The following is a 15,375-nucleotide window of genomic DNA, read 5'->3' on the forward strand; positions in this document are numbered from 1 at the left end:
CAGCGGTTCCAATGGCGGTGGCACCGTTGGAGCCGGTAGGGGTAGCGGTGAAGGTAGGGGGCAAACATCCAATGGTGGGCCCAAGGTTTTCAAATTAAGTGTACATAACTATTTTTTATAACAATAGATATTAAATAGTGATAAGATCTAAAGTATATATTGTTCATAACAATGACAATATCTAAGATAATATAAAAGAACTGCAAAATAAAACCTGAAATTACAACAATAAAGTATGAACAAATTAGCAATATGAATAACATATTAGCACTACAAAGTATGAAATCAGAAAAAACAAATATAAATAACATCTATGAAGTATGAATAACAGAAACATAACAAATCACCTTCAGAATCAAAACTCCTTGTGCTCGCGCTGCCATGCTGAATCGCGCTTGTGCTAGTGCTGTTGTCGTTGCACCCCACGTCCCTTGTGCCCGCGCTGCTTGGATCGCACCCACGTTGCCGCTGAGCCTCGCCTGGCTCGCGAACGTGTCGCTTCCGCTATCCTCCATCTCAACTCGACGACTCGTGTGTTCGTTTGCCAATGGCAACGTAGTTGGACCATAAAATCGTCAATCAATCATTGCCTCATGGGCACTTAGGCTACTGGGCGTTGCATTGGCCGATTGGGCCACCGCCCACCGAGACGGCGAGAACTTGCCTGCAACCTGTTGCTGTGTGTTGGGCTTGGCCGTTTGTGCAGTTGGGCTCGATGCCATATAGAGAATATGACATATAATTAATTTTTTAATAAAAATTTGGATGCACGTCTGCACACTTATGCCCTAAGTGGGCCCACCCCTCAAACGTCATTAGAGTCGAAGAACGTGCGTGCTGGCGAGAGAGGAGAGGAGGCATGCCAGGGAGGAATGAGGAGCGTGGGTAGGGCCTTGCAAGAACTGAGCAGCACTGGCGATGCATGGGAGACTATGGTCCGGTGGCATCGGGGGTAGGATCGATGCTCTCGGGGTAGGGGTCAAGTGAAATCGAAGAGAAAGAGGGGAGTGAGGGTTGATGATAAGGTTCAAAGGAAGGGCAAATCTTGGTAGTTGGATATCGATCTAACAGTGTAGAAAAATGTCTGAGAGATACATATCTCAGTAGATTGACATGAAGACAGATCCTTTTTATCCCTGAGGGAAAGGCCCTATTTCCCTTAGGTCTCATTTGGATTGTAGGATTTTTATAGGAATTTGGAAGGATTTCAATCCTTAGGAATTTATGTGTTTTTTTCAATCTATAGGATTCAATGTGCTAAAGTATTCCAATCCATTGTTTTTTCTGTTCCCGTGTTTTCAAAATACTACGTACCAAAGAGACCTTTAATTTTTGTCCTATGAACCCAACCCAACCAGCGGTCGCCCAATTCTGAGTGATAGTTTTAGCCCAATTCCAAAATGGGCCTCGAACCCAACTCAAGCGCAACGCTCTCAAAAAATAAATAAAAAATCCTCAAGCCCAACCCAGCCCAACTAACCATCTCCCACGGCTCCTCTTCAGTCACTGACCAGTCGGCTCCAGTGGTCAGTGTCACCACGCCCGCCCCTCCCGTCTTCAAAAACCACCCACGGCCGCAACTTGCAATGCCCCGAGCCCCCGACCATTTTGAACCCAAACCCCCCTCCAACCAAACCCCTCGACCTCCCCGAAACCCCCACTCCACTTCTCCCCGCCCCGAACCTAGGGTTAGGGTTTCGGCCCCTCCCTTCCCCTCCCACGCCCGATTCGAACGAATCCACCCCCGCGCGCCATGGCTGCCGGCTCCATCGTGGTGGACTTCCCCTCCATGGGCGCCGCCTTCTGCTTCTCCAGCCTCGAGTCCCTCCTCCGCGACTCCGCCTCGGGCTTCCTCGCCGCCGTCTCCGCCGCCCCGGCCCCCGGCGCCGCCGACCTCACCAACTTCCACCGCGTCTTCTCCCGCGTCCTCAGCGCGTACCCGGACCCACCGCTCGAGGCCGTCTGGTTCTTCTCCGCGCTCTCCTTCCACGACCACCCCGGCGACCTCCGCTCCCTGCTCCAGCTCCTCTCCGCCTTCGCGGCCTCCTCCCCCACCGCCGCCAAGCCGCTCGCGCTCCTCGCGCCCGTCGTCTCCGAGCTCTTCCACTCCGACAAGCCGCGCAGGGAGACCGAGGCCCTCGTCGAGGCCGTGCTCAGCTACATCAGCATCTGCAGCAGCCGCCCCGCCGCTCCGACTGACGGGGCAGGCGCCGCGGCCGGGAGGCTGCTGCCGGCGTTTGGGGAGCTGGTCAAAGTGTGGAGCGTGCGGCACTCAAAGGACAGGTGCCCGTTCCAGGTGCTGTTCCCGCTCGCCGGGGAGGAGGCGAGGCGGGAGCTCATGAAGGAAGGCTGCAGCGTCGAGTACCTCGCCGGGGTGGTGGTGGCTGAGGCATTCCTGCTCAGGCTCTGCCTCAAGGTGCAGGGTGCAACAGGGGTGCCCCGTGCCGAGCTGCAGAAGGAGCTCAGGATCTGGGCGGTCAGCTCCATCCCGGTCTTCCGGAACCAGCAATTCTTCGGTGAGTGGATGATGGCTATGCTCTTACTGTTCCTTTTCGCATAAGTTGTAGTGACTCAAGGTTATGACATCTTTGCCTATGGATTTACCAGGGGTCCTGCTGAACATGCTCTTGAACCGTCCGCTGCCTGTTTACTCACTATTGGTACGTGTTTCTTGACTCATGAGTAATTTGAGGATATCATATTTGTAGCTTATGCCTTAGCAAGTTAGGATTATTATGAATTAGCTACTTAAACAAACTTATAAGGCTTTCTGGAAGTAATTTAACATTTACAATGCATATGTGGTAGCTGAATGGACCATAATAAACATGTATTGACTTAAGAAATGTGAGTCATGATCACTCTTTGTCATTATGTGTTGTGTAAACTAGTTAATTATCATGGATTACCTTTGTCAGATAAGAACTGTGCAACTTGTTGCTTTGTACTTCAATTGTGCTTGGACTCAGGGGTCTTTCTTAACTTGTGGAAACTAAAGAGGAGAACATTATATGACTATTGTGTTTCACAAAGCTGGTGTTACTATACCATTTTGCTGTCAATATCCGCAAGGAGCGTGACTTGGGATGGAGTTGTATCTCATCTTTGTGGTATGCAAACAGGTTTAAGTCTGATCTGTGGATCATCTTATCATGCCCTTTTGTTTCAGATCATAATTACTAGGCATAGTTTTGCTGTTTAGTGCGGAACTGGAAACTGAGGGTTGTATGTCCAATTATCTTTGGTTGTAGTGTTTTTTATGCAGGCCATGTTTGTTTTGTACTTTCAATTTAGTTTATCAGGGGTCATTTTCTTGTATAGTTATCTGAATACTTGAATTTTACTCATGGTAATACCTTGTTTCTCTATGACTAGTTGATTACTTGTTCAGTTTGTAATGTTTGCTGGCGTTGTCATTCAGAATAATGGACTAAGAGTTCTTTGTATATGAAATGTGAGTTGTGTTGGTGGCATTATCAGGTTTCTCTACTCATCTTATTTGTGTTGCATTTTGGTTTGTGGTGCAAAACTCAGAGTGCTGATGATGAAATCTTGGTGAGAGATATTCTTTATGATGCTCTGATCTTGGTGGATTATTCTTTCATTAACACTGGAGCTGGAGTTGATCAAGCGGATAGTTCCCTTTTGCCTACATATGTGTCAAGATTGATTATCACTCACGATGCGATCAATGAGGCCAGGTGATAAAAGAGTTACAGTTACCAGAACTTAGCTGGTGTATGAAATTTCTTCTCATTTCATTTCTTATGTTAGGAGCAAAGGTGATCAAGGGAGAGCAATGTCGTTTATCAATGCCTTCTCAACTTCAAATGTTCCTAGTTATCTCATCAAGTGGGCTACTTGTCAAGCTGGTTTTGACCAGTTCAGCAAACCAATTGCTAATACACCCCAAGCTCTTCTCAGTATGTACAGATACGAAACAACCTCATTGATTTTCAATTATAATGTCTTACAGAGTGGTTATTCATGTAAGATTCTACATGATTGCTTTTCGCAGAGTGGCTTGTTGACCTTGACGACAAGGGGCTCAAAGTGCTTGGAGATAACAGTTCTTGGATTAAGGGAAGGCTTATTTATGGTGAGGTCAAGAATGGTTATGGGAATAGGATGATTCATTCAGATGCAGACCTTTTCTTCATTGATAAGCAGAGTGGTGGGGAGGTTATGGACACCAAAGCTGGTGAGGATGAAGAAGCTGTGGAGATGGAGACTGCAGATAATGCTTTTATAGCTGCTGCTCAGTCAATGAAGGTGGCGACTAATGGCATACGGAAAAGGAAGGGCTGTGCAAATGAAGATGCAACGGCAGTGAAGTTTGTAAAGTACAAGGTAGAAGACAGCTCAGTTAAGGACTACTTGTCAGCAATTAATGGCATGAGCAGTGGTAGTGAGGTTGAGAATCCGCAGTCAGACGATGAGATGGAAGAAACAAATTAATCAATAGAAATGAAATCACCCGCTAATGCTTACTTGGAGTCATTTTGAAGAGTTTCTTGGACAACTGCCTTTTGGGAGTCTGGACCAATCTTCTTGTTTCGGATGCCGCTTCTTAGTGATGTCGTGCAGCACCTCGTTCGGTTCCTGCTCGGCGACAATGAATGGGAGTGGGGTTCTAGGATAATAATCTTGAGCAGAACGTCTGACTCCAGCTAGGCTTTCGGATATAGTAGTAACTGTTAGCTAATTTGACACTGCGCATGATGAACTTTTGCGCTGTATCGTGCCCTTTGTAATATGCTATAGACTTCAAAATGTAGATCTGCATCAAGGCCTTCTGTAATAGAAGAGTACTTTCCTGTACCCCACGGAACCGGTTGAAACTAACGAAATCGTAACCTTTCCTGTATGTTGCGGCTTTTGTTGCGCTATGTTCTAGCGATATGCGCGCCCGCCCTGTGTACCTGCATTTGTGGAGGCCATTTTTTGGTGGTGAATCTGTTGAAGCATTTGTACTACCAAATATGTTGTGCAGTTGAATAATCAGGGAGCTGATTGCATACAGTCGTATACAACTGGAGCTCTGGAAGCTTAGGGCCGCGAAACTGCTGCCAAATGAAGGCGGCTTCCTGGTTTGTGTTTCCAGTTGAGTGTTCCCGGCTTTCTGAAAGAGGCGTGTCCACGACCTACCATAGTGCCATTACCCGAAAGGGTCGTTTCCTGTAAAATACGCTTTCTGCCCTGTGAAGCGTATTTCCGATGATTCTGGTGCGTTGAGCGCAACTACCAAGCCATGGCTTCCCTCCCTCCCCCGCTTCTTCTCCGGGACCCGCTCCTCCGCCACTGCCCACCACCATCATCGCCGGTCACCTCCTCCATTCCCTACGCGCCTCACGGCGCACCCCTCTTACCCCTACGCTGACGCACGACTCCTTGCCCAACACGCCGAGCAGCTCCGGTTCCGTGCCGCGGCGATGCAGGACTGCGCCGCCCGCCGCCGGCCGCGCGCTCCACCGGGGCAGGAGATCCACGCTCGCCTGCTCCGCTCCGGGCTGCAGCCGGACGCGTTCCTTCTCGGCAGCAGCTGCCGATGCCCGAAGGGTGTTCGACGGGATGCCGCACAGGGACGTGGTCGCCTGGACCGCCACGATGTCCGCGCACACGGCGGAGGGCAACGCTGACGTGGCTCTGAGACTTTGCCCAGATGATCACGGACGGAGAGGGTTTGCGCTTGCGGTGGTGCTCAAGGTCTGCACGGTGGCGTTGGACTAGAGTTCACGCGCCAGGTGGTTAAATTGCAGCAGGATTTGAATGACACCTATGTTGGTTCCTCGTTGGTCGAGGTTTACATGAGCTGTTATCCATGGGGCAAACTTTGCTGAGAACGTTGCTGGGTTTCCGCTTCCAAGTGATGTCTCATGAAATGCTCTGCTCAATGGGCATGGTTGGGACTACAGCAAGATCATACTCGTTTTCGAGAAGCTTGTGGAATCCGGTGATGAGATAAGCAAGTATGCGTTACCGACTGTTCTGAATTGTTGCATGGAACTCGATCTTGCGAAATCTGGCCAGGCTGTTCATGCTTTGGTGATCAAGAGAGGGGTGGAAACTGACTCTGTTCTGAAAAGTTTCCTTATTGAAATGTACTCGAAGTCTCTATCTGCTGGAGAAGTGGAGATATCTACAAAGTCTTTGCCAGGATAGATAAACCTGATGTGGTGCATTGCAGTGGGATGATATCATCTTTTGACCAATATGATATGGCTTGGGAAGCATGTGATATTTTTGTGCAGATAGAAAATAGGGCAGTCAAATCAAACCAATATACACTAGTAAGTGTTGCCGTTGTTGCATTAAAACCAGTGATGCAAACCTTTGTAGCAGCGTTCATGCATACATTTCTGAAAGTCGGATCCACTATGAAAAAGGGAGTGTGATGCCATTCTAAGTATGTATGTGAGAGTTGGTGCCATCCTAGATGCAAATACCACTCATAATCTTATGCATGAGCCTGACACATTTTCCTGAAACACACTTCTCTGGATTTTATAGTGGAAGTAACCGTGAGGAAGATTTAAGAATTTCCAAGCAGATGATTTCTAAAGGCCTTTTAGCCAACAAATATACTTTTGTAGGCATTTTAAGATATTGCACTAAGCTTGATGGACTTGAGGTATCGTTGTCAGGTTCGTGCATGTGTTCTGAAAAGTGGGTCGGGAAGAGATGCTGATGTTTCAAGAATGCTTGTTGACATGTATGCACAATCTGGCTGCTTCTCAAGTACACATTTGGTATCTGACAGACTGAAAGAAACAGATGTGTTCTCGTGGGCAGTAATTATATTAGGGCATGCTAAATCTGATGAAGGTGAGAAAGTAATAAAGTGCAGAATGCTTCCATTCAATGTTGCAAGAAAACAAAAGGCCTAATGATGCCACACTTGCATCCTTAGGCTGTGAGCTCCAGCTGCATTCATGGGCGATCAAATCAGATTGGAACAATGCAGTTGTTTCCACTTTCCAGTGCTCTTCTTGACATGTATGTGAAGTGTGGGAGCATAGCAGATGCTGAGATGCTATTTTATTTGTTAGATGTGATGAAGTTGCATGGAATAGTCATATGTTTGTAATTCTCACCATGGTCAGGCATACAAGGCACTGGAGGCTTTCCAAGAGATGATTGTTGAGGAGAAGAGACCCTACAAGTACACATTTGTAGGTGTTGTCTCTCAACTTGTAGTCATGCAGGATTTCTTGAAGGAAAAATGTGCTTCAAACTGTTGAGTAGTGCCTATGAATTACCCCCACAATGGATCGCTGGCTTGCTTGGTTGACATTCTGGCGAAGGCTGGAAACCTTGCTGAGGCTGAATCCCTTATCAATCAGATGCCATTGATCCCAGATGCATCCATATGGAGGACAATTCTAGGAGCTTGCAGGATGCACGGAAGCATTGAGATAGCCGAGAGAGCAGCATAAGAAACTGTTTGAAATAGATCCATATTTCTTCTTGCATATTGTTGTCAACCATTTATGCTGATTTAAGGTGGAGTGATGTTAGTATTACTGGACTTATGAATAAGCTACTAGGTCATGGAGTAAAGGATGAGCCAAGGTGTAGCTGGATTGAAATCAATGGCCACATACGTTCCTGTTGCAAGATGGATGTTCAAAATATCAGAATTTACTTGATGTGTTCCATTCCTGTTCAGCTGTGCCTTTTATTCATGCAATCTGGAATTTCCACCAGTGGGCTATTACAGTCTCCACGGAGAACATATCAGACCAATCTACTGATGAAAAAAGGGTAAAGCTCTTTGTTGTGAATTATTATCACCTAAAATGTTGCCTGTTCTGTAGCATATCTAGATCAATCTCTTAATATATTGACTGTTTTTATCTGATTTAAGCATGTTAATTTATTAATGTTGGATTATTTGCCTGAAGAGTTATAAGAGTGATGAGTTTTGATTCATATTCAATCTCATGCTACAGTTCAGTGTTACCATTAAGAGTGTTATAAAAACCGCGTCTTCACCCCTATCCAATTTTTGGGCCAATTCCCCCTCGTACTACCAAAAATCCACCTAGTTCTTGCTTACTATCTGAATTAACTGATGGGACATCTTATTGAGTGATATGTCGCACAGATAACCCATCTGCTACATCGCTGCATTTTAAGTTACATCACATATCAGGATAAATACTGACTAAGGACTGTTCATCAGTTGAGGCACATGGAAATGATCAAGCAACCATGCCTGTAGTTGCGAACTAAGAATCGATTACTGATCAGTGTGGCACGGGGAGAGCCTGGCTGCAACCTACTTCAGTGGATACTGGATTGCTCATCTCGCATTTGTAGTCGAACTGGGATGCTTGTGCGGGTGGGGTGATCAACTTGTTGACCAACTTAAGCAGGGTCCTTTCCAGTTCCTCACCGCTTTTCCATGGATGAACCTCAGCCTTGAGAAGCTGTTCGTTGCTGCAGATGAGGTCCCACAAGGGGTGGTTCTCCTTTGGCATGACATAGTCCCCTTCTCCTAGTTTAAGGGAGGGGCAGTAATCTCCGTTCCCGTCACCAATATAGATGAGATGCTTCTTCTTGCCACCCTCTGTCGCCTGGATTCTCTCGATTATATTGCCCTGCACAAAGTAAGCAAAGTTTTAGTTTATGGTGGGCCATCATGGATTCTTATTGTTTACACTTTTTATATGAACAATTTACAGCGATTTAACACAAAGATAAATTGTTGAACAATACAGTGTGATTACGCTAATATTTAGAGAGCGCATCGTTATCTTGCAATAATATTGTACTGTTTCTTTTTGATAGATCTTACTGTTTCTCTTGTCTCCACTGACCACGTGCTGTGAGTGAAGCACTAAAGCTGACATTGATTAAGCGAACCGATCTGCCGTCTTACTGTCCATACCTTGCACATGTTCTCAGGGCAGAGGTTGCACCCATGGGGAGCGCTCGCGGAGTCATGGAACGGCGAGATCCTGAGCCTGTCGTCGGCGTCCACGCACGCCGGGTTGGTGGTGATCTCAGAGAAGCAACCCAGGACGCCGTGGTGCGTCAGGACGGTCTCGATGAAGAAGGTGTTGGCGTCGCTCACCACCCTCATGTCACACCTGCAACACCATCCATCACCACATTGGAAATGCAAACGCTAGAGAGTATGCCAAGAACGCATCGGCATCCGTCGGCACGTGGCCGTGTACCCTAACGCCGACGCCGTTGTGATGGCGGAGATGACGTGCGCGTCGAGCGGGGCGCTCCTGAGGCAGTCGCGGATCTCCTCCGCCGTCCTCCCCTGTGCGTGCAGCTCCCCCATCATCCTGTCCTGGAGAACCATCGCAGGCAGAGGCACTGAGCATCACCTGGATGCGTTCGAGCAGCCGTGCAGGGCAAGTTAGATGCGGAGACGTCGTTGTACGCACCATGAGGGGGTTCCAGCGCATGGTGGGGCGCAGGCGTTGGAAGACGTCGGCGGCGCCGAGCTTGGTGATGACCCAGTCGTCGCTGTCCCACTCGATGATGGTCCGGTCGAAGTCGAACACCACAACCACGGCGGTGGCGGAGGCGGACGCCATCGTCGGCGGCTGGCAAGGGGGGAGGCGTGCCTCTCCCGATCTCCGGTGGGACGAGGTTTTTATTCTGCGCCTTGGGCGGCGGGTTGGGTGGGTGGTGCTGCCGCCCGTCTTCCTCTCAATTTATAGGCAGACCACTTGGCGGGTCGTTGACTAGTCAGGGTTCCCTTAGCGCGCCACATGTGACGCTTTTGTGGTGTTTCTAGGTACGGGTTTCTTTTGATTCAGTCTGGAATGTAGGGTAAGATATTAGACTGTACAATTTGTAAACATTAATGGAATTTAGATTATTGAATTATTATAATTTAGATTGTGATGAGTGTTTATTTGGTTTAGTGTGTAGATTGTGAATCATAATCTACTGTCTCTAGCTAAAACAAATATGATATATCTACACTTCTATATAATTTATCAGTTATGACAGATCCGAAGGATCTTTATGGTTCACTTGAGTTGATGAAATTATAATGATACAAAGTTGAATATGTTTTTAATTTCAAAAATATATTTAATCTCCATTATTTACTTTAATACCTATACGACTAATATTTACATTTTATATATTATAAAAAATATTTTTAATCTTCCATTATTCGATTTTCATACTATCTCGAATTGCTATATACGGATCGATTTCACGTTGCTTTGATCGCCGTCACTGTTCACTGTTGTCATGTGTTTGTTGTTTGGCTCTTTTCCTTTCCTTTTCTTTCCTTCTGTTACATCTGATTGCACTCATGCTGACATGCAAGAAAGGAAAATTCACGGCGCTCGACTCATGGCGCGGCGCGTAAGCAGGCGGATGTTAGAGGGTGGAGAAAAAAGAAGGCGGTTCACGAAGGATGGCCACGGGTCGCAAACTCTGCTAATCCTATGGATAGTTGACCGAACTGGAAGCAATCTTTGCAGCCTGAGCTCCGCTGCTTCCACCGAATTAGTTCAGTACATTTATGAGTTCCCCGCTCTCTCCGAACCTAACTTACTTGTTTGGTCTGGGGAATAAAATGAATTGATCCATCACCAAATCCTCCCTCACAAGCACATTATTAGTGTAATAACAAGGAGTTATATCATCCTGTCAAAATTTCCTCTCTAAACTTTTAACACTCAACTGCTCCAACAGTTCCCTGCTTTGAGTAGTATGGCTCCATTATCAGTGACCAATGCTCCCATTCGTAACAGCTACTCAAAGCCATACGTGCCATTGATTCTTTGCCCTTAACTTCTTTTTTTCACATACAGCCCCGTTCCATATCCATGGGGTAACTTATAATCAGCTGAAACTCTTGGTTTTTCTTTATGAAAATTCCTATTAGCTGAACCATGCATAGTTTCCCTGTTCAGATACGTATTGCGTTGGTCCTTCAGTTTCCCCAATTCCTGGCTTGGCTGTCATCTGAATCTTGGTACTTGGCACCAAATTGAAGCAGAGAGCCATTGCTCTTTCTCTGCATCTCGACGTGCTCCTTCGTTCTTGTTTCCCCCTTCTTTCAGGTGGTTCATAACGAGGCCATTGGAACTTGGAAGTGGCTACGCACTTTTTTGTTCAAAACGGCGGTAGGAGTTCTGTCGTTTTTATTAGAGAAGGAGTAAAGGTAGTCCGCAAAGCAGAAAAGGAAAATACATGCAAAGAAGACAACCGGGACCTCAGAGCAGGGCACAGCTCGCTGCAACTATAGGGGGCAAGAGAGGAAAAACAACTGGAACAGATGTATAACGATTAGCCTAGGATCTAATGGAAGCAACCCGCCTGGATCAACCTGAACAAAAAAAAAAAAAGGTCATAACACAGCCTAGACGACTCCCGGATCGACCTGAACAAAGAAAAACCTTAACGCAACAGCATGACTTTGTGAAAATCTTCAAGTTGTTCCGACGTTCTCTGAGCTACTAGGACAGCGTCTGCTGATTTGTCTTGGAAAGTTCTACGGTTCATCTCCTTCCAAATGTTCCACCAAAAGGTTAAGACCACGCCATTGAAATCTTGTCTCAGTTGCTTATCCATTTTGTTTGATGCTGCCTTCCACCTGCCGCACAAAGATTGGAACCGAGAGAAACACGACATGCCGGTTAAATTGAGTCTTTGAGATATATGGAACCATACTTCTTTAGTGAAAATGCAGTCTTTGCACAGGTGTACTGGCGTTTCATTTTCTTGATCGCATAGAGGGCATGATTGATTCCGGCGCCAACCTCTTTTCGCCAAATTGTCGGCGGTAAGAATTTTATTTTGTAGGATAATCCAAGAGAAAATCTTGCATTTCTGTTCAGTTCTAGCCTTCCAAAGTTGCTGCATGTTGTGCTTTCTTGTAAGCCCTACAAATTGAATTTTGTAAGCACCACGAGCAGTATAATTGCCATCTGTTGTCCATCTCCAAGTTAAGGTGTCTTTGATGCCTGGTCGTAGCATCACACCTCTACACTGTGCCCACAAGATTGCAATTTGGTTAAGTTCTTCATTGTTCTCCACTGATTCGATGTAGCCAATCCATCGGTGATCAGTAAGTCCATTCTTTACTGAGAATTTTTTTTTCTGGATTTTGCATAAATGAGTGGCACGATGTTTCTTGGGGCTTATCCCTGGAGCCAACTTGATGGCCAAAAACTTGCATTTTCTCCATCGCCAACATCCACTATGGTTGAAGCATGGAAAATGTCTCTGTCTCCTTGATCGCAAGGCACAAGGAGGCCGTTCCAAGGTTTGTCATCATCTTGCCACTCATACCATAGCCAACGTAATCAGAGGGTCCTTGAAAAATAGTTCAGTCCCTGGATACCAAGACATCATAATTCTTTTGGCTTGGTGACAGATGCCCAATTAACAAGACAATGACCCCTTGAAACATGTTATGGAGCTTCCCCTCGCCAAAGAAAACTGCGCCTCAGACGGTCAATTTTCTTTGTGAACCATTTTTGGAGAGGTAAGATTGTAAGATGATAAGTTGGTTGTGCTGACAGTATGGACTTGACCAAGGTTTCACGGTCTGCAAGGGAGAAGAACTTTCCTTACCATCCTGGCAGTTTATTACTTATTTTATCAAGGAGGGGCTGGACATCGACTCTTTTGAGCTTTCCTGTATGGATCGGAAGGCCAAGAAATTTACACGGGAAGGTCACTATTTTGCCGGGGAAGCCTTGAGTAATATTGTCCAAAGGGAGCTCGTGGCTTTGAATAGGGTAGATCTCTGTCTTGCTTAGGTTTGACACAAGGCCAGAGCACCTACCGAATGCTTCCAGGATCTGCATCAATGCTTCTAGCTCATTTCTATTAGGATTTGCGAAGAGGGCGGCATTGTCGGCATAAAGCGAACATCTGAGCTTGGTTTGTCCCGTAGAAGTGGTCTAAGAATCTGGAGTTGTGCCACTTTGGCGATCATTCATTGCAGAGGGTCAATAGCCAAAATAAAGAGCATCGGTGATAAAGGATCACCTTGGCGAAGGCCACGCATGTGTGTGATCAGTGGCCCTGGTACTCCATTAAGCAAGATCCTCTAAGGGAGGTAGCGAGAATTGTCGAGATCTAGTTTGTCCATTGCCTCCCAAAACTAAAGTTTTGAAAAACTTTAATCAAGCAAGGCCATCTCACTGAATCAAAGGCCTTCAATATATCCAACTTAATAAATAGTGCCAGGTGTTTTCTTCTGTGCAGCTCCTTGATCACATTCTTCACATATAAGTAATTATCATGGATTGAGCGCTTCTTTATTAAGTCGCTTTGGGCTCTCAAAACCAGGATGTCAAGGCATGGTGCTAGTTTGTTAGTAAGCATCTTAGTTATGATCTTAGATAGGCTGCTAATGAGACTGATGGGGTGGTAATCTATAACTGAAACTAGTGCTAATTTTTTTGGGGAGGAGAATCACATTTGCAGAGTTCACTAGGTGCAGTTTGTCAGAGCCCAAATTGGAGAACATATTGGCTGCATCCACAAGGTCTTCATTGATTATGTTCCAATATTTTTTTTAGAATAGGCTGATATACCCATCAGGGCCTGGGGCCTTTTCGGGGTGAATCAAATTTATAGTGTCAAGAAGCTCTCGCTCACTAAAAGGTGTTTCTAGCTCGGACAAATCTCTTTGCTAGTAGCCTAGAGCTGCCCAGTCTAAGGCCAGGATCCTCGTTTTGTGGGTGCCCAGATGGTTTACGAAGTGATCATGTAGCACGACCTCTTTGTCACTATGGGTTATAGCCACTCTGTCATTGTAGTGGAGGGCTTGGATGTATTTCTTGCGTCTACGAGCATTCGCCTTAATGTGAAAGAATTTTGTGTTTGCATCTTATTTTTTTAATGTGGACCCATCTGGAGTGTTGTCTGGCCCTGCACTTATCCAAGGCCACTAGGCCTGTAAGCTTCCTTTTTAGGCTCTTCTTTAGCTCCATCTTCTCCTTAGAGAGCAGTCGAGCTTCCTGCGCTGAGTCCAACCTAAGAATAATTTCGCGTGCAATTGCTATCCTTAGCCTAAGGTCTCCAATATTTTCCCTTTTCCATCTCTTTAAAGCCTTGGCCGTCCAGTTTAACTTCACATGGAATCTCAGAATTGCATCGGTGACTAGCAATTCTGAGAATGGTGACCCATAAGGATTCAAAACGGAAAGCAGACTCTGTTGGGCGTAAGTCCTCTCCAGCCAAGAAGAGAGCTGTGTGGTTTGATTCGCTGGAGGAAAGGGTTTGTAGATATGACACCTAGAAGCGAAGGTCCCACTCTAGGCTGGGTAGCATTCTATCAATGCTCGTCTGGGTTGGGCTAACTTGTTCATTACTCCATGTGAAATTGCGGCCATGAAGGTCTAAATCTCTAAGCTGCAGGTCATCTATCAGCCTTCCAAAATGACGCACCATAGGTAGGTTAAGATTGGAGTTACTCTTGTCAGCCGTGCTACATATGAGGTTAAAGTCCCCTCACAATTAGCCATTCTATCCGCATCGAGTTTTTTAGCAGTGTAAGCTCTTGCATAAATTCAATCTTTTCGTGATAGGACTGGGGACCGTAGACTGTGGTAAGGGACCATGTGTTGTTGTTTGCCAACATAGTAATGGTACCTGATATGGTGTGGTCGGTCCTATGCTGATTTGTTAGAGTGAAAAAATTGTGGTTACATGCAAGCAGAATACCTCCACTAGCACCCTGTGCAGGAAGCTCAGCGAAGTTGTCCAAGAAATTAGTGCCAAGTGTCTCTACAATGAGCTGGTTATTCTAAGAGTGGATAATTGTTTCTTGGAGGCAAAACTATCATTGCGCTATGTGAGGTGACCAGGTTCCAGATGCTTGATCTCTTGGCAGCTGCATTAAGGCCACAGACATTCCAACACGATATGTTACAATTATGTAGCAACATTAGTGATAAGCAAAGCAACTTGGCTAGTAGTTTTTTGCAGACACACTGAGTTTACACTGGTGTGGCGACCACCTGAGGGAGCTGTCCTAAGCACCTGGGCGTGGTTGAAAACTGAAAGTCTTTGATGTCAACTAGAGGGGGGGGGGGGGGGGTGAATAGTCATTTCTGAAAATTAAAACTCAGCAGCGGATTAAACAGGGTCCGGAGACTCCAGGCAGTTCTACTCGGAGTATCTGAATTGACTCGGATTATCCGAACTGTACAAAACCTTCGAAAACTAAGTAAGCTTAAGAGATTCTACTAGAGATTATGAGCTATCACAGTGACTCTAAGATGGATATATTCTACTGAACAATAAAGGAACAATTAAATACTCGCAAGCAATAAATTTGAAGGCAAATCCTCAAATAGCAATATGAATGAATAACTTGCAAGAATTTAAATGGAGACAAGATTTAAATCCGAAGTTCGGCCACCTCACAAC

The 15,375-nt window shown here is 45.9% G+C and overlaps 2 protein-coding genes and 1 pseudogene across 2 annotated transcripts; 2 read left to right on the forward strand and 1 right to left on the reverse strand.

Moving 5' to 3' along the window:
* The first annotated feature begins 1,595 nt into the window (after nt 1-1,595).
* Nucleotides 1,596-4,867, forward strand: LOC133906370 (uncharacterized). The gene is made up of 5 exons (XM_062348255.1): nt 1,596-2,516; nt 2,608-2,660; nt 3,535-3,701; nt 3,775-3,923; nt 4,019-4,867. Exons 1-5 carry the CDS (start codon nt 1,754-1,756, stop codon nt 4,456-4,458), a joined length of 1,572 nt encoding a protein of 523 aa, XP_062204239.1. The 5' UTR covers nt 1,596-1,753; the 3' UTR covers nt 4,459-4,867.
* Nucleotides 4,868-5,251: 384 nt separating this feature from the next.
* Nucleotides 5,252-7,926, forward strand: LOC133904679 (putative pentatricopeptide repeat-containing protein At3g01580; annotated as a pseudogene).
* Nucleotides 7,927-8,063: 137 nt separating this feature from the next.
* LOC133906379 (thiamine phosphate phosphatase-like protein) lies at nt 8,064-9,662 on the reverse strand. The gene is made up of 4 exons (XM_062348265.1): nt 9,405-9,662; nt 9,186-9,307; nt 8,894-9,095; nt 8,064-8,603 (listed from the first exon to the last, which is right to left on the reverse strand). Exons 1-4 carry the CDS (start codon nt 9,555-9,557, stop codon nt 8,250-8,252), a joined length of 831 nt encoding a protein of 276 aa, XP_062204249.1. The 5' UTR covers nt 9,558-9,662; the 3' UTR covers nt 8,064-8,249.
* Between the last annotated feature and the right edge of the window lie 5,713 nt (nt 9,663-15,375).

The sequence above is a fragment of the Phragmites australis genome, chromosome 2, assembly GCF_958298935.1.
Source record: "Phragmites australis chromosome 2, lpPhrAust1.1, whole genome shotgun sequence".
Taxonomy (NCBI): domain Eukaryota; kingdom Viridiplantae; phylum Streptophyta; class Magnoliopsida; order Poales; family Poaceae; genus Phragmites; species Phragmites australis.

What these genes read in the sequence shown, in the direction of transcription:
- LOC133906370 (XM_062348255.1), top strand. Translation starts at nt 1,754, where the DNA reads ATGGCTGCCGGCTCCATCGTGGTGGACTTCCCCTCCATGGGCGCCGCC. An exon ending in TGCCTGTTTACTCACTATTG is followed by an intron (nt 2,661 to 3,534) that starts GTACGTGTTTCT and finishes TGCAAAACTCAG; the next exon opens with AGTGCTGATGATGAAATCTT. An exon ending in GATGCGATCAATGAGGCCAG is followed by an intron (nt 3,702 to 3,774) that starts GTGATAAAAGAG and finishes TTCTTATGTTAG; the next exon opens with GAGCAAAGGTGATCAAGGGA.
- LOC133906379 (XM_062348265.1), bottom strand. Translation starts at nt 9,557, where the DNA reads ATGGCGTCCGCCTCCGCCACCGCCGTGGTTGTGGTGTTCGACTTCGAC. An exon ending in TGCGCTGGAACCCCCTCATG is followed by an intron (nt 9,308 to 9,404) that starts GTGCGTACAACG and finishes ATGGTTCTCCAG; the next exon opens with GACAGGATGATGGGGGAGCT. An exon ending in GCCCTGAGAACATGTGCAAG is followed by an intron (nt 8,604 to 8,893) that starts GTATGGACAGTA and finishes TACTTTGTGCAG; the next exon opens with GGCAATATAATCGAGAGAAT.